Below are 14,988 nucleotides of genomic sequence, written 5' to 3' on the forward strand. Positions count from 1 at the left end.
ACTCTGGCAGTGCACACAGGATTATGAAGTTTAGTAATTGCTAACTGTGAGGTCTCCTCGCCAAGCCTGTGGGTCACTGTAGGCCACCCACAATAGCAGCTTTATTTGCCTTGAACTGCGTTTTGGCTTCAGGGAATAAAACCTCACAGTGTTACATGGTCGGTCCATTCTCTGTCATTTGTAAGCACTGGATACTTATTTAGCCTCAGGCCTGATCACCAAATACTCCACTGCTGCACTCTCTTGACGTCATGGCACCCTTAGATTAAGTCATTTCTCGCCTTTACAATTTTATACTTTACCATTAAAGGGGAATGTTTTACAATTTATACACAACTTTTACACTTCCAGGTGATTTTAATGTGGTATTATTTGTTTGTTTTTTGCTGATTTGTTTGTCTTCCTTGTATGATCTTTAATACATAACCTCAGACATATATTGGTCCTGTGCTCATCTCTGTCAACCCTTTCAAGCAGATGCCATACTTTGGGGAAAAAGAAATTGAGATGTATCAGGGCTCAGTAAGTAGGATACTATGTGACTTATGAACACATTTTAAATGGCTTCTGTTGTCTGAAAGATTCGAACCGGAAAACTCACTTCATATTGTAAAAGTAAGTACTGATATGTCTGGGGGTTTAAGATGGCAACAATCTGAAGGACAAAGGCTTTGAAATGAACTGGGTTAGTTGCAGTGCGAAGTTTCCAGCGGGCTGGCGCAGATGTTTGCTGTCAGAAACTTGACTCAACTATTAAGAAGGCTTGGCAGTACCTTCACAGAACAGCCTGTTCAAGTCTGCCCCCTCTCTTGGCTGGCCTGCTAAGGAACACACTTAAATACTTCTAATATCCTAACTGACTGTGAAAACACTCAGCAACATATGCCACATTTAACAGTTTGGCAGATTACAGTTAAGTGCACTGGGTTCAGTTTTGCACAGTGTTATCAGCTCAAACTACAGGATAAAGTTCAGATTTGTTCAGAATTGTTTGAAACAATCATGAAGGTGCCAACATTGGAGGTAAACAGATTTGACATTCATAACCATAACCTGTCCTATTTTGTGCAGATCAGTGCAGTCTTTTCACAAGCCATCAAGGCCAAAGTGGGGTTAATATATAAAGTATTCTTATTTTCTATTGTCAACAAATCCAACAAAAAGACCAAAACCAACCATATGTCAATCACTCTCTCAATACTTCTGGTTTCCCTACCTGTCTGTCTTTAAAAAGGCTCAATAATTTCCTAAAACAGCTGGACACTGTAGTTTTTAGCAAATGTTATTCAAACAGGAGTAAATAGTGCATATGTTGAGGACTATTTTCACTGGTGGATTAATACACATTTGGTGCTCTAGTGAGTATTAACGGCAGGATGCTGTATGTATGATTGAGTCAAAATAAAGTACAGTGCACATGTTCTTCATAATGCATGAATATGTCACCCAGTGCAACTGTGTGGCTAACTGATATTTTTTTGGACAACAATGAAGGTCTATGACACAAAGGAATAAGCTACATTAAACGTTAGCTACACAGACAATGCTAGCTGAAGACTAAATACCTCTACAAAGTCTTACAAAAGCCATTTGATCATTGATTCTAATTAAATTCTTTTGTCAACTCTCAGGCTCAGTATGAGAACCCTCCTCACATCTACGCTCTGGCAGATAATATGTACAGAAACATGATGATTGACAGTGAGAACCAATGTGTCATCATCAGGTAAGACTTATACTCACATATCATTATCTGCCTCCTTTACACACCATGAACTAATGGCATGTGACAACCAAAATAGATTTAAGTGTTCATTTTGTTACCTCACCCCTCAGTGAGTCAAATCTCTACTACGCCCAGGATGGGAGAGAGTGAGTCAAAGACTGGAGATAGTAATCTGTACAATGTGATTTGTCAAGTGTTACCAAAGCTGAGCTGCTGCTGAGCCTCTGCAGGTCGTGATAATGGTTGGGAGGGGAACAAAGTAGAACAGAACAGGTTCAACCACATCATTTGGTACAGCTGATTGACTGAGAGTGCCATGTTTCTTTGGTGTTTTTTTCCATCATAATCGCTTTTCCAGCACTTTCGGCTTAGCGAAATGCAAATTGAGGGAAACAAATACTATACTAATACCCAAGTATAAAAACAATGCACAGTTAATAGCTGGCTCTGGCCTCAATTCAGGATGTGAGATGAAAACAAAACAGCACTTGTTAGTCTTCCTGGTTTAAAAAGAAAAACACGCCAGGAAGAACACCTGCATGGTCCTTGACCCACAATCACTCTTTCCCGAGATTTAGGGGGGCTTTATGTACTTTTAAAGACTGTTTAAGTTTGTCTGTGAATGTGTTTGAGTTATAAAGCGGTGGAGAGAAAAGTGTAGTGTCATGATTGGAGCTTTATCCCATTGGCCCAGTCACCTGAGTAGCGTGGTTGCTATAGTGCTTACCTCATGATGAATGACCCCTGCTTCAGCACTTTAGCCCGTTGTTTACACAGCCAGCAGTTGCTAGTTCAGTTTCCCCACATAAAGACACCGAGGTGGATTTTGTGATTGACTAAATCAGCAAACAAAAGCATGGAAGTGGTTTTATGATGAACCAGGTCTCAGCAAACAAAGGCTGCTGTGTGAACTGCTGGCCCGGCAGTGTGGTCTGCATCGGCCTGCGTTAGCACTTTTCCACATTTACTAAAATAATATGTGAATTAGCCATAAGGGGAATTCAGGATGAAGTGGTAGAGCAGTTTTGTTTTTTTGTTGAGAAATTGTGACTTATGCCCATTTATTTTATCTATATGCCAGCATGTGACTGGTGTAGCTATCCCTCGACATCTAGATCAGATATGAAAGGGACGAATTGGAGCAGGTTGGTGTTATCAGTTTGGCACTCCCCATCAAACTATTAGATGAAATCAGAGCCGTCATCTGAGGACCAACTGCTTCACATCTGTTCCCCGCACAGTTTAGAAATTCACAAGATTGTCGACAGTTTCAACAGAGAGCCATGATTTTCTGCTCCTCTAAGCAGGCTTAAATGTCTGTTTATGTCTTTCAGTCAAAATGTCACCTAAACAACAGCTCTTTAAACCTAATCCTACAAAAAAGCAGGTTTGTTCAGTGTTGGCTGCCTTATTTCGAGGATTATTTTCTTTCTTTTTTTAATGACCATCCAAGACGTCTTGATCCTTCTTCAACTGTCAACTGACTCTTGGTCGATGGTTTTGATCCCATCCCAGTAGATGCTGTGACTGGCTTTACAGACAGCTGATCTTATCTACTTGCAGTGTTCATTTAGTCTTTTGTCCAGAGGCCTTGCCGATTCACCGATGTAGTGTTCCCCACAGCTGTTGCACAGTCATACACCACTCCAGTGTTTTCCTCTCCAAGGAACTGAGGGCAGCAAATGAATTATTTTAGGTTAAATGGACAATGGATTGCACTGCTTTGAAGTGGCCCACTCAACAGTTCAGACATTGTAATGTACCAATAGTCTTACTGCTATCATCGTGTTGGTACTCCATTTTTATAATTTTTACACTGCTTCAACCAATCTACTTACTTTCTTTCATAAAATATGCTTCACTGGTCCACAGAAATGAATCACAACGTCTTTTGGTCGATTGGTTGTTTGTCATTTCCAGTATTGTTCATCAATTTGAAAAAGATATCCAATTCCTTGACTCCATCCTCTGCTATTGGACTGTAATTGGGCCTTAAAACAGATGAACACAGGCCCCCGTAGCTTGAATACATAGAAGTTGATATTTTTAGGGCCCTGGGAATAAAACGCTTTTGCATTATCACATAGGAAATCCAAAGAGTCTACTTTAGCATAATGTACATGCAACTAGTTCTGTGGGAATGCAATGCGATTAGATTTCAAACCACCAAAACTAGAACTCAGTGTTGACTGTGCATCCTTCTCATAGCTGATGTCAATAAGATTTATGAAAGTTAATGCTTAAACCTCCGTGCCTCTGCATTGCATTGTTTAGCTCATGTCCTTGTTTGGTTAATAAATCTCTGCAGAAGTTAACAATGCCTTCAGCATTTCAGCACCACAATAATAAGACTCGCCCATTTTGGGGGCTCAAAATGGGACTCCAACTCTTGCTGCTGCTTGTGTTAAAATTAGCTCCTGGGAGAATAACTTTTAAGAGGAAGAACAATGCTCTCAGATAAAGCTCTAAAAACTATTAAAAGCATATCAGTGTCTGGCTGTAACTTGAGTAGTAAGTGTGCAGCGAGGTAGCCCAGACAATGCTAAAGGATTGGAAAGAAACGAGGAGGTATAAAGGGGGAGGGTTACAACCATATAGAGACTGCTGTGTAATAGAGTGGCTCCCATGACTTCCTCTGGCAGCATCTAACAGTCTGCAGCTGTGTTTCTCACAGAGGCATTACCAACCTGACTCTACTTTAAGGTGCAGATAGAAAAAACAGACTCTGTCATCCACTGCCAAACCACATATGTCAAAATAAGTATGATACTGGCAAAGTGAAAGGCAAGGAGGAAAATGGACAAGTGTAGGGTGAGGGGGAAAGATTTGAGGGGAAAAATGTGAATGTGACAAAACAGAATTAATGTCCTTGTTGCTGCAGTATTTATCTGGCCAGATGTGCTGCGCGTGCGGTCCAACACACATTAAGCCTCTGAATTGAAATTTGCTTTAGTTAGACAAAACACAATTTGGTTTGTACAGTAAACAGAGTGTGTACACATGAAAGCAGGAGTTGGGATTTCAACTGTTTATTCAGAAGGTTCAGCATACAGTAACTGATGGGTTAAATAGGTCATCTTTGTTTAGGTGGACACGAAAGTGCAGACATGCACACCAACACATACATACTAAACTGTGTTAAGTGTAAATGTTTGCAGTGTCTTAAAACATTTTGAATACAATCAATAGTTGTGACTTAACCATGTTAATAAAGAATATGTACATATACATTCTTGGTTGGTGGGACCTGGAATCATGACAATGTGTACCACATACACAGCTCAGTCCTGTTTGCTGCTGTGCGTTCAGACAAAACATATGTAAACAAACCACCTGCAGCTTAAAAAACTATTATTTCCCTCAGGCTTTTGAACATTGTGTGAGAGACTGAAAATAATAGCAGCATGAACATATGCACATGTATTCGCTCAAAGCACATAACTCCTCATCGAATGGTTAAAATACCAAAGAACCACCCAGGTCTGCATGAATCACTGACATCTGAGCATAAACATAGATGTCACATGTTATTAGTTATTGCATTAAGTTGATTTAAAATTGACTCAGAAGCTCATATTGCATATATGCGAAAGCACATGCTTACTTTTGTATCTGTTTTTCAGTGGAGAGAGTGGAGCAGGGAAGACTGTGGCAGCCAAATATATCATGAGCTACATCTCCAGAGTGTCAGGGGGCGGACCCAAAGTGCAGGTGAGAAAAGCTGCTTTTTTTTCTTTGAGGACGGTATGTAATAGATGCATGAGATTTTTGAGATTTTTTGAGATGTTGAGCTGCATAGATGGAATGATAACTTGGCAATAATTACTTTTTCAAAGAAGTATTATGAGATCACTGCTCACAAAATAAAAGATTGTTGGACATGCTGGAGCTGAAACTTAAGGTTAAATGTTGGGAGTAGCATCCACACATATGTTCAGTGGAGTGGAGATGAATTATATTATGTAACATTTTCAAATGAATGGGCATCCTTCCACATCAATCATAAAGAATTTCTTGTATTTTCTTGATTGTATTTTGTCCGTCCTACTCATTGAATTATTCACAAATTGAGCAAATTCCGTAATGTCACTGCAGATTTGTATGAAATCAAACAACCTGTTGCTGCTTCATTCCTGCACTTATTCCTCTCCTTAGACCCAAATCTTCCTATTATCATCCTCTTCCTTTTACCACATAATCAGCCAATCAGCAGCCTCTTCACCCAGCCCCTTTCAGCCATCTGGCAGCCCCCCAAACCAGCAGATGTCCAGTTCCTAAGCTCGATAAAGATCTAAAGTTTGATGAGGAAATGCCTGCACCATGATGGCAGTGTTTTTTTTAATATTTAATCCACTCAGAGCTGCTTCTACCAAGGCAACTTGATAAATCATCTTCAAGCTTTAAATTTAACAGTAGAGCTGGTAGTCTGACCAAATCCCATGTGTTATACTTACATAGCATTATTATTGTTGTGGGTGTTCAGAGTTGCAAGTTACAGTATACATATACAATTGTAAAGCTAGTTATGGAAATAACTCTATTGGTCTTGTTTGTTTAAACAAATATGGCCTTTACAGTGGACACTAACACACTTATGTCTCCACCTCTTCCAGCTCTTGTTCAGCATCACCTTCCTTTCACATAGTTCTCTTTAGTTTGAACACATTGTGCAGTATACTCTGTACAGCCCATGCTTTTTTTATGCAATGTATTTATAGTGTGTATTCACATGTGTGTGAGAATAGTTTTGAATAGATGAAAACTTACTGCCAGTAACATATCTGTTCATTTGTCTGAGCTTTGTCATCTTCACAACCATATCTATTACTATTCATTCATGATTAATACATGTGTTCTCACTTTAGGTTGTTATTCCTTGGACTGTGTTTTGAAGCTCAATAAATAAATCAAGTAAAAATCTAAAAGATATTAGTGTACAGTAGAAAGAACATTAGCATGGGCTGCCTTGGCAATATTATAATAACTAGTAACTTTGTGGTTCTCTATAAATAGATGGAAGTGTGAAGTGTAGTGTTATTTTTTTTCCTTTCATACAAAGATTTCATACAAAGATTCCCAAGAAATTACTTCCATTCAACCTTTGTGTACAGTAATGGAAATGCTGTCTGCTGTACCGATTTAAAACTCATGTGTTTCTGACATGCTGATGGCTCACAGGAAAGATAATGTCCTCCAGACTGTGTGTGTGTGTGTGTGTGTGTGTGTGTGTGTGTGTGTGTGTGTGTGTGTGTGTGTGTGTGTGTGTGTGTGTGTGTGTGTGTGTGTGTGTGTGTGTGTGTGTGTGTGCTCGCATTTGAGTGGAAAGTTCCAGAGACATACACACCAGCCTGTCAGTGAGGGTGTGAAGTGTGTGGTATACCTGCTGTACGGTCTGTCTGTGACGTAGGTAACAGCTCATTACATCTTTCTCCTCCCAGCACGTAAAAGACATCATCCTGCAGTCCAATCCGCTGCTAGAGGCCTTCGGCAACGCCAAGACCTTGAGGAACAACAACTCCAGCAGATTTGTAAGGCTTCTGAATCTCTGTGTGTGTGTGTGTGTGTGTGTGTGTGTGTGTGTGTGTGTGTGTGTGTGTGTGTGTGTGTGTGTGTGTGTGTGTGTGTGTGTGTGTGTGTGTGGCAAAGCTGATTTGCAGTGTAAGTGAGGACGACTAAATTAGAATAGCCAACTCACATTGCAAATCCTGCAAAAAAACTGAGTTGTTCCGAGATAAATACATGCAGTAGGTAGTACTTACCCCAGAATAATTTGAGGACTCAACTTTTCTGTGGCGCACCTTTGAAACCAAGCTGAGACTTTTGAAAACAAAGATTTGCAGTAACAGCTTCTCTGTTTTACTGCATGAGGAAGCCAACCTCTTGTGTGTCCTGGTTAACCAGAGCTGTGCTATAAGGACACAATGCACAGAAACACATACTGAAGCACATCCTCCACTGCTTACATGAAACTCATTCAACAAGGGCTTAAAAGGCAAATACATTTTAGAAAATGTTTATTGGCTAAGTGTTTAGGTTAGCATACAAAGCAGTATTGTCTAAGTAGTCGGGATATTTTTCGATCCAGTTATGGGGAAATGAGTTTGGTTTGGCACTAATGGCCTGAGATCATTACTTTGAGGTACTGTCTTTGAATAAATAGTGTCTCTGTTCACTTTTGGGCCTGGAACAGATATTACAGTATAGGCTTGTCTGGAGAAGAGAGCAAGACAAAAAGCAGGATCTAATTTTTATTAAAAAACACACACACACACACACACACACACACACACACACCCCTAGCAACCGTAAAACAACCAGGTGCCAGATCTTATGTATGTGTATGTATGTGTAAAATTGTTTTATTTCTTTGTGTTATTTATGTGTTCTTTTGATTGTGCTTTGAGGCCATGTTTAATGGTGATTTTACACTTAAAATAAAATGTGATTATACCTCTGGCTTTATACTTCATTGCAGTAACTGAAAAAAAAAAACATGCTTTGATCCATCAGGGGAAATATTTTGAGATCCAGTTCAGCTCCGGTGGCGAACCAGACGGAGGAAAAATCTCCAACTTCCTACTAGAGAAGTCACGTGTCGTCATGAGGAATCCTGGAGAGAGGAGTTTCCATATCTTCTACCAAGTGAGGCTTATTTATTGAGCCGGAGAGTGAACGGGACAAATTTGGCTCGTGAAGAGGGTCTGTGAGGGAATTTCAGGACACGTTGGGTTAGACGTGCCATTAGGCTGCAGGAAGAGGGTCAATCTGTTTTCATTGTGGATAGCTTGAGGTCCTTGGAAGAGGGAGTTCAGTCTAGTGCAGTTTTCTTCACATGTAAAGTGGAGCATAGCGTATAAATATGAGCCTGAAAATGTATAAAAAATGACACTCCACACAGGTTTTGTGCAAATACATGACTTACATCCACAATACACTATTAATTTGTGCTTTGCAGTTGATAGAAGGAGCCAGTGGAGAGCAGAAGAGCAGCCTGGGAATCACAAGCTTGGATTACTACACTTACCTCAATCAGTCTGGTTCCTACAAAGTGGACGACATCAACGACAAGAGTGACTTCCAGGAAACGACGGTACGGTCAGATTCCTTCTGTTCGGTCAATACCTGACAATAACTTCACAGCCTTAGTGGTGTTTTGTGTGTATGAATTTCATACCAGCATTAATGTGGCTCACAGCCTTCACTTTACATTCATCTTTTGTTTTCTTTCCCAACGATCTCCTCCTGTTTTTGAGACCGCAACAGGAGTAATTAGAGGACTTGAGTTAGGTACCACAGGAGTGGGTAAACCCACACTGTGGCACTCATATAGCATGCTCTTTTCTTTTTGCTTTTCCCAGCATGCTATGGATGTGATTGGCATATCAGCGGAGGACAGGTCCATGGTGCTTCAGATTGTGGCCGGAGTCCTGCACCTGGGAAATATCACTTTCAAAGAAGCAGGCAACTACGCTGCTGTGGAGAGTGAAGAGTGTAAGTAACACACTCACTATCAGTTAACTGGGAAAATTAGTTCACTATTATTCAATGTTCAACACTCGGTTTCACACACCGATTTTACCTTGTCATAGTTGAATAACTAATAATTTCCTCTGCAAATCTCACATTTTGAAACTGCTGCTGAAAACTGGCGAATCTGAGCAAAGCTAAATGTTGACGTAAGCATCCCAACTTCTAGTCTTTGTCACGCCCCAACATTTGCATAGGCTAAACTGACCAGAGGTCAGCTTAGTCTTCTGAATCTAGCTTTTTTATGCGAGAACTATGTAGAGGTCAAATATAGGCCGTTTTACGAAAATTGATGGCTAATTGCAAATTTTGTCCGACTGTGTGTCAGAGTTCAGCAGGAGCTCAGCAGGCTACGTGACAGCAGCCGGTGCTCCCTCACCGCCCAGCGTGTCCTACTTCATAGACTCCGGCTCGCTGTGAGCTAGCTGGATCTCCGTCACGAAGGGAAGCCCGCAGCGCTCCATACCCGCGCAAAGTCACCGTTTCTGGGTTACTGCACTACAAAATGCAGAGGCCCTGATGGAGCTCTAGGGTCTGCAACTAGCCGCGATCTTTACCCATAGGATTGAAGGGACAGTAGCAGCTAACGAAATCCCTAATGTTCACAAAAATGCATTAAATTGAAATCGGACATCATTGTTAGCTTTATAAGACCTTGGGGTAGATGTTATATAAGTGGCGTGACGAAATTCAAACTGCAAATATACTTGAATTATGCCGAAAGTGAAGCTAACTAGCCACGATCTGTACACATAGGATTGAAGGGACAGTAGCAGCTAGCGAAATCCCTAGCTAATGTTCACAAAAATGCATTAAATTGAAATCAGACACCATTGTTAGCTTTATAAGACCTTGGGGTAGATGTTATATAAGTGGCGTGACGAAATTCAAACTGTAAATATACTTTAATTATGCCGAAAGTGAAGCTAACTAGCCGCGATCTGTACACAGGATTGAAGGGACAGTAGCAGCTAACGAAATCCCTAATGTTTACAAAAATGCATTAAATTGAAATCGGACACCAGTGTTAGCTTTATAAGACCTTGGGGTAGATGTTATATAAGTGGCGTGACGAAAAATTCAAACTGTAAATATACTCTAGTTATGCCGGCAGCTGGCAGCCAGCCAGCTCCGCGGAGCCCCGGTAGTCCAGTAACCGAGAAACGGTGACTTTCACTGGGTATGGAGGTTGCCGTTTTCTTGTCAGACTGTGTGGAGCTCCTAAAGTCCGACACGTCTTACCAAATTTGCAATTAGCCATCAATTTTCGTAAAACGGCCCATATTTGAGCTTTATATAGTTGCTTTCTCGCATAAAAAAGTCCCAGAAGTGAATTTAATAACGAAATAGCCCGACAAACAATGTATAACTTGCAGTGTCTGAAATATGAGACCTGCTGTCTCGTCTCCAATGTGTTTCTATGGGGTTCGCTCAAACCAGTCAGTGCGCAGCTCATCTAAATATTCATGAGCATACCATATTAGGGCCTAATAAAATAGCATTCGGGCAATTTTCATCCTAACCAATGTTACATACCCTATTAGGAGACCTTAAGGAACAGTGTAAAATACCCTATTTAATCATTCTATCACCCCTTTAACATAAATCAAGTATCAAGTTATAGCTAAACAAGACTAATAGCTATCATGGTGAACGTTTGCTCGGAAGCTGTACTTGGGCACAGCTGTGCTTTTAGATAAAAGCTAATGCTAGCATGCTAACATTCTCATAATGACAATGCTAACATGCTGATGATTAGTGGTTCTAACTTTGACCTGCCAGTGACGCTAGAGGAAAGGTCAGGGGACCACCAAAGTCAGTAGGATTCATCCTTTGGGGAGCAAGAATGTACAAATACTCATTGCAATCTATATAATAGTTGCTGCATTATTTCAGTCATTATTGCCATCCATAGAGTCACGTTGCTAGTGTGGCTAAAAAGAAACAGATACAGTTCTCTGATTACTGAGGTGGCTAAAGAAAATGGTGCTGATGCTCAGGTTGAGACTGAGTTGTGGTGAATCTTTTTCTTCTTATAACATGATTGCCTTTCTAAATGTCTCTCTTCTCCTCAGTGTCCTGAGCTGCCATTTTCTGGTTGGTTTTGGAGGATATTTCTCTCTCACCACTTTCACTCCCTAAAGTTTTACTGTGTTAATGCAGGGCTGCAGCCAACTGTCTGGAGTAATCCAGGCCATTCTAGATTACCAGAAAATAAAACGCTATTATTGAAGGTCTGCACGTATTTCGCCAGAGACTAAAAATGACTTGGAAGAATACTTTTCCTTCTGTCGCCTTCCCTTTTGCATTCCCCTGCCTTGTTTTATTCTTCTTTGCTTTTTTCTTTTTCTTCCCCCTTCCTCCTCATGCTGTGTCTATGATGCAGATGAGGGTGCAGTTGCCAGTGTACAAAGCCTTGGTCTGTTCTGTGCAGACGTAACAGCGGCACTCCATAATCTCTGCCTTTCCTGTTTCCTCCAGTCTCACTTACTGTGGACTTTGACTGCAGTCCGTTGCACATATGAAACTTCACCAGCCAAGTTCACATCAAGTTTGCACTCAGCAACAAGAGTCAGTGCGTCATCTGTTGTTGAAAGAAATGTTGAGACTACTTGTACAAATTATTTGGACATCATTTTGGCTGGTTGGGACATTATTTATTTCAAAGTAACTTGATCCCAACAGTGACGTGCAGTTTTGTAAAAATGACTATTTTAAGATCTTATGCTTTCCAATAGGAGATTTATTTTTGGCTTTGGTATTATGTGTCGTCAGCAAAAATGTTTTTAGACTTCACGTGAACCCTTACCTCACAACATTGCATATAGTGCACATGTTGTATTTGCTTGTAACATTGCCTCCTCAAAGCTGTATATTAAGTAGAATATTTAAATCCAAGATGTCATTTTTTTATGGCTGTATCATTCAACATGCACCTTTCAACATATACCTTTGGTTGCGTGCTTACCTTTTAGCTTAGCACAAAGAGGTCACTGCGCCCGGTTGCAAAATAGTCCCGCACATAACCCCGGATAAAACTACAACATGGCGTTTTTTACACTGGATTTTGTACGGATTAAACAAACGAGATATAACGTGTTAATTAGTGAGCTTTAGAGGTGCTGGAGGAGAGTCTGGCTACTCCCTATAGTATTCGGGGATGGGAGGAAAGTGCGGACAAAAACTGCGGTGCCGCTGCAAAATAGGCTTGCAAGGAACTTGTTTTGGTGGGACATGTGTACGTTTAAAAGTTGTTTTAGTCATGCAACAGAAAACTCCGATTGGACAGATAATCTAGCTAGCTGTCTGGATTTACCTTGCGATAGAGATCTGAGAAAAGGTTAACCATAGTCCTCATATATCGACCGGAGTATCACAAAGGAAGCCCAAGGTAACGGATATCCGGCCTAAATGAGTGAAATCCCGGAAGTGGAATGTCAAGGATATAGACTACCTTTGGACACAGCTAGGCTAGCTGTCTCCCCCTGTTTCGAGTCTTTGTGCTATGCTAAGCTAAGCTGCTGGCTACATATTTATATGTAGTGTACAAATATGGCAGTGATATTAATCTTCTCATCTAGCTTTTGGCAAAAATGCTAATAATTTCTGTGAATGTGGAACTATTCATAGGATCATTGTATGTGTCACATCTGATGGGATGTGACACACTCCCTTCTATTTGTGTGTGTGCTTATATGAGCATTGTTGCTAAAATTCACATACTGCACGCAGCCTTTGTATACAATCCATACTTTTCCTGCCGAAATACACAAAGAATGACTTTTCCTCCTGATTTAAGCAGGCGTATGGTCAGTCACACCCTTACGTCCCATAAGGGGAGCTACTGATGCATTCCCAGACGCAGTGAGTCTGCAGGCCTGAGAGCCATTTCCTTTTCGGGGAAGTGAGTCACTGTAATAAGGCAGGGAGGGGCTCTCAGGGGAGAATATCAATGCCAGGTCGGGACAAATGATCTGTGGTGTGTTCTCAACAATCTTTTTTTCATTGGTTAGCCCAGTACTGTTTTTCTATTTTGCATTCAGCTATAATTCAAAGCTCTTCTGCTCTGCTCTTTCTCCAGAAGATGTCTTGTGTCAGCGGTTTAGCCACAGAATCGCCCCAATTTTGTGGCTTTACACCACAATTGCGTGCATTGTGATTATCAGTGGAGGCTTTTCTGATTCGTGAGACTTTTATCACTGATTGATAAGGTATATTGGAGCACTGGATTTGCAGTAGTTTTCTCTGTTATGCAAAGGTTACATGAGGCTGCCTTTCCAACGATTGCATTATTTTGTGTTGATTTGCATACAGTTTTTTTAGAGAAATGTCTCTTTGCTGTTACAGAGCAGGAACCTTTAACATGCTGCTTTATTTCTCAGTGTATCATAACAACAACAGCATACATACATTTAAATAAATGTATACATTAAAATGCTATAAATAATATATATTTGTCTTCTCCTCTCCTTTCTCTTCTGTCTTTTAACAGTTCTAGCCTTTCCTGCATTTCTGCTTGGAATTGACCAGAACCGTCTGAAGGAGAAACTGACGAGCCGTAAGATGGACAGCAAGTGGGGAAATGCAGTGGAGTCCATTGACGTGACGCTGAACGTGGAGCAGGCATGTTACACACGTGACGCCCTCTCCAAAGCCCTGCATTCACGAGTGTTTGACTTCCTGGTCGAGGTATGATTGCATGTTTGTACAGTTTTAGAGTTCAGTATTCAGTTGTCATAAGTAACAAAGCTGTGATAACCTATAATAAAGCTTTATTTTGGTAACGCAATCCTTTGATTTCAGTCCATCAACAAAGCCGTGGTGAAAGATCATCAAGAGTTTAATATCGGAGTGTTGGACATTTATGGATTTGAAATTTTCCAAGTAAGTGTTTTTGCCCTTTTCACAGGCTGACACATCAGCATGCACATAAATTAGTTAACAGGTATTAACTTTGAGCATTTAAACAGATTAAATACAAAGGATAAGACTAATTTATCAAGAATGTGGATTAAGTTCTCCTGATTAAGACAGCAGACCTCAACATGCTTTTCTAATCTGATTACTTGTTTGTTTAGTTTGCTTAATGAGAAGTCCTGGACTTTTTGATAGGATTGGACCCACTAAATGGATGTGTTTTTGTATTATTTTGGTTTGCAAAAGCTCTTAGATTACTATTATCAAGTACAGGAACTCAGAAGATATCTGTACTCATACTCAGCTCATACTTTTTTTAGTCCGTATGGATTTATTAACTGTTATGTCTCTTCACCAGAAAAATGGATTTGAACAGTTCTGCATCAACTTTGTGAATGAGAAACTGCAGCAGATATTTATTGAGCTGACTCTGAAGGCAGAGCAGGTAAACCTCCTCCACATTCTGTTTTTCCTCCCTCATTAGATGTCTTATATTGTGACTCTGAACTCGGCTCATGTCTCTCTTTGTAGGAGGAGTATGTGCAGGAGGGCATCAAGTGGAACCAGATAGATTACTTCAACAACAAGATCGTCTGTGATCTCATTGAGAGCAAAGTAAATAAATCATACATAAATAATAAAGTAAACAAACTAGTACGTGGCACTCTTTGTGGGAGTGGTCAACTCCAACCAAAGGATTCTCAAAATGTTTTATTTGATAATAGAAAATCTGCATTTGGATCTTTAAATTCTTAAAAAAACACAGTGAAAGTAGTTGTAGACAATTATGGATAGAGCTGAAAAATGGATTAATGAAT

The 14,988-nt window shown here is 40.3% G+C and overlaps 1 protein-coding gene across 1 annotated transcript in view; it reads left to right on the forward strand.

The window, feature by feature from the left end:
- Positions 1-14,988, forward strand: part of myo1ea (myosin IEa) — a 56,428-nt gene that overhangs the window by 20,491 nt on the left and 20,949 nt on the right. The window contains exons 3-13 of the mRNA XM_078249016.1: positions 433-522; positions 1,632-1,726; positions 5,350-5,437; positions 7,165-7,254; positions 8,237-8,368; positions 8,682-8,816; positions 9,085-9,217; positions 13,746-13,942; positions 14,057-14,137; positions 14,529-14,615; positions 14,702-14,785. Coding sequence (XP_078105142.1) covers positions 433-522; positions 1,632-1,726; positions 5,350-5,437; positions 7,165-7,254; positions 8,237-8,368; positions 8,682-8,816; positions 9,085-9,217; positions 13,746-13,942; positions 14,057-14,137; positions 14,529-14,615; positions 14,702-14,785 — 1,212 coding nt within the window. The remainder of the gene's footprint in view (positions 1-432; positions 523-1,631; positions 1,727-5,349; positions 5,438-7,164; positions 7,255-8,236; positions 8,369-8,681; positions 8,817-9,084; positions 9,218-13,745; positions 13,943-14,056; positions 14,138-14,528; positions 14,616-14,701; positions 14,786-14,988) is intronic.

Source organism: Sander vitreus, chromosome 1 (assembly GCF_031162955.1).
Source record: "Sander vitreus isolate 19-12246 chromosome 1, sanVit1, whole genome shotgun sequence".
Classification (NCBI taxonomy): Eukaryota; Metazoa; Chordata; class Actinopteri; order Perciformes; family Percidae; genus Sander; species Sander vitreus.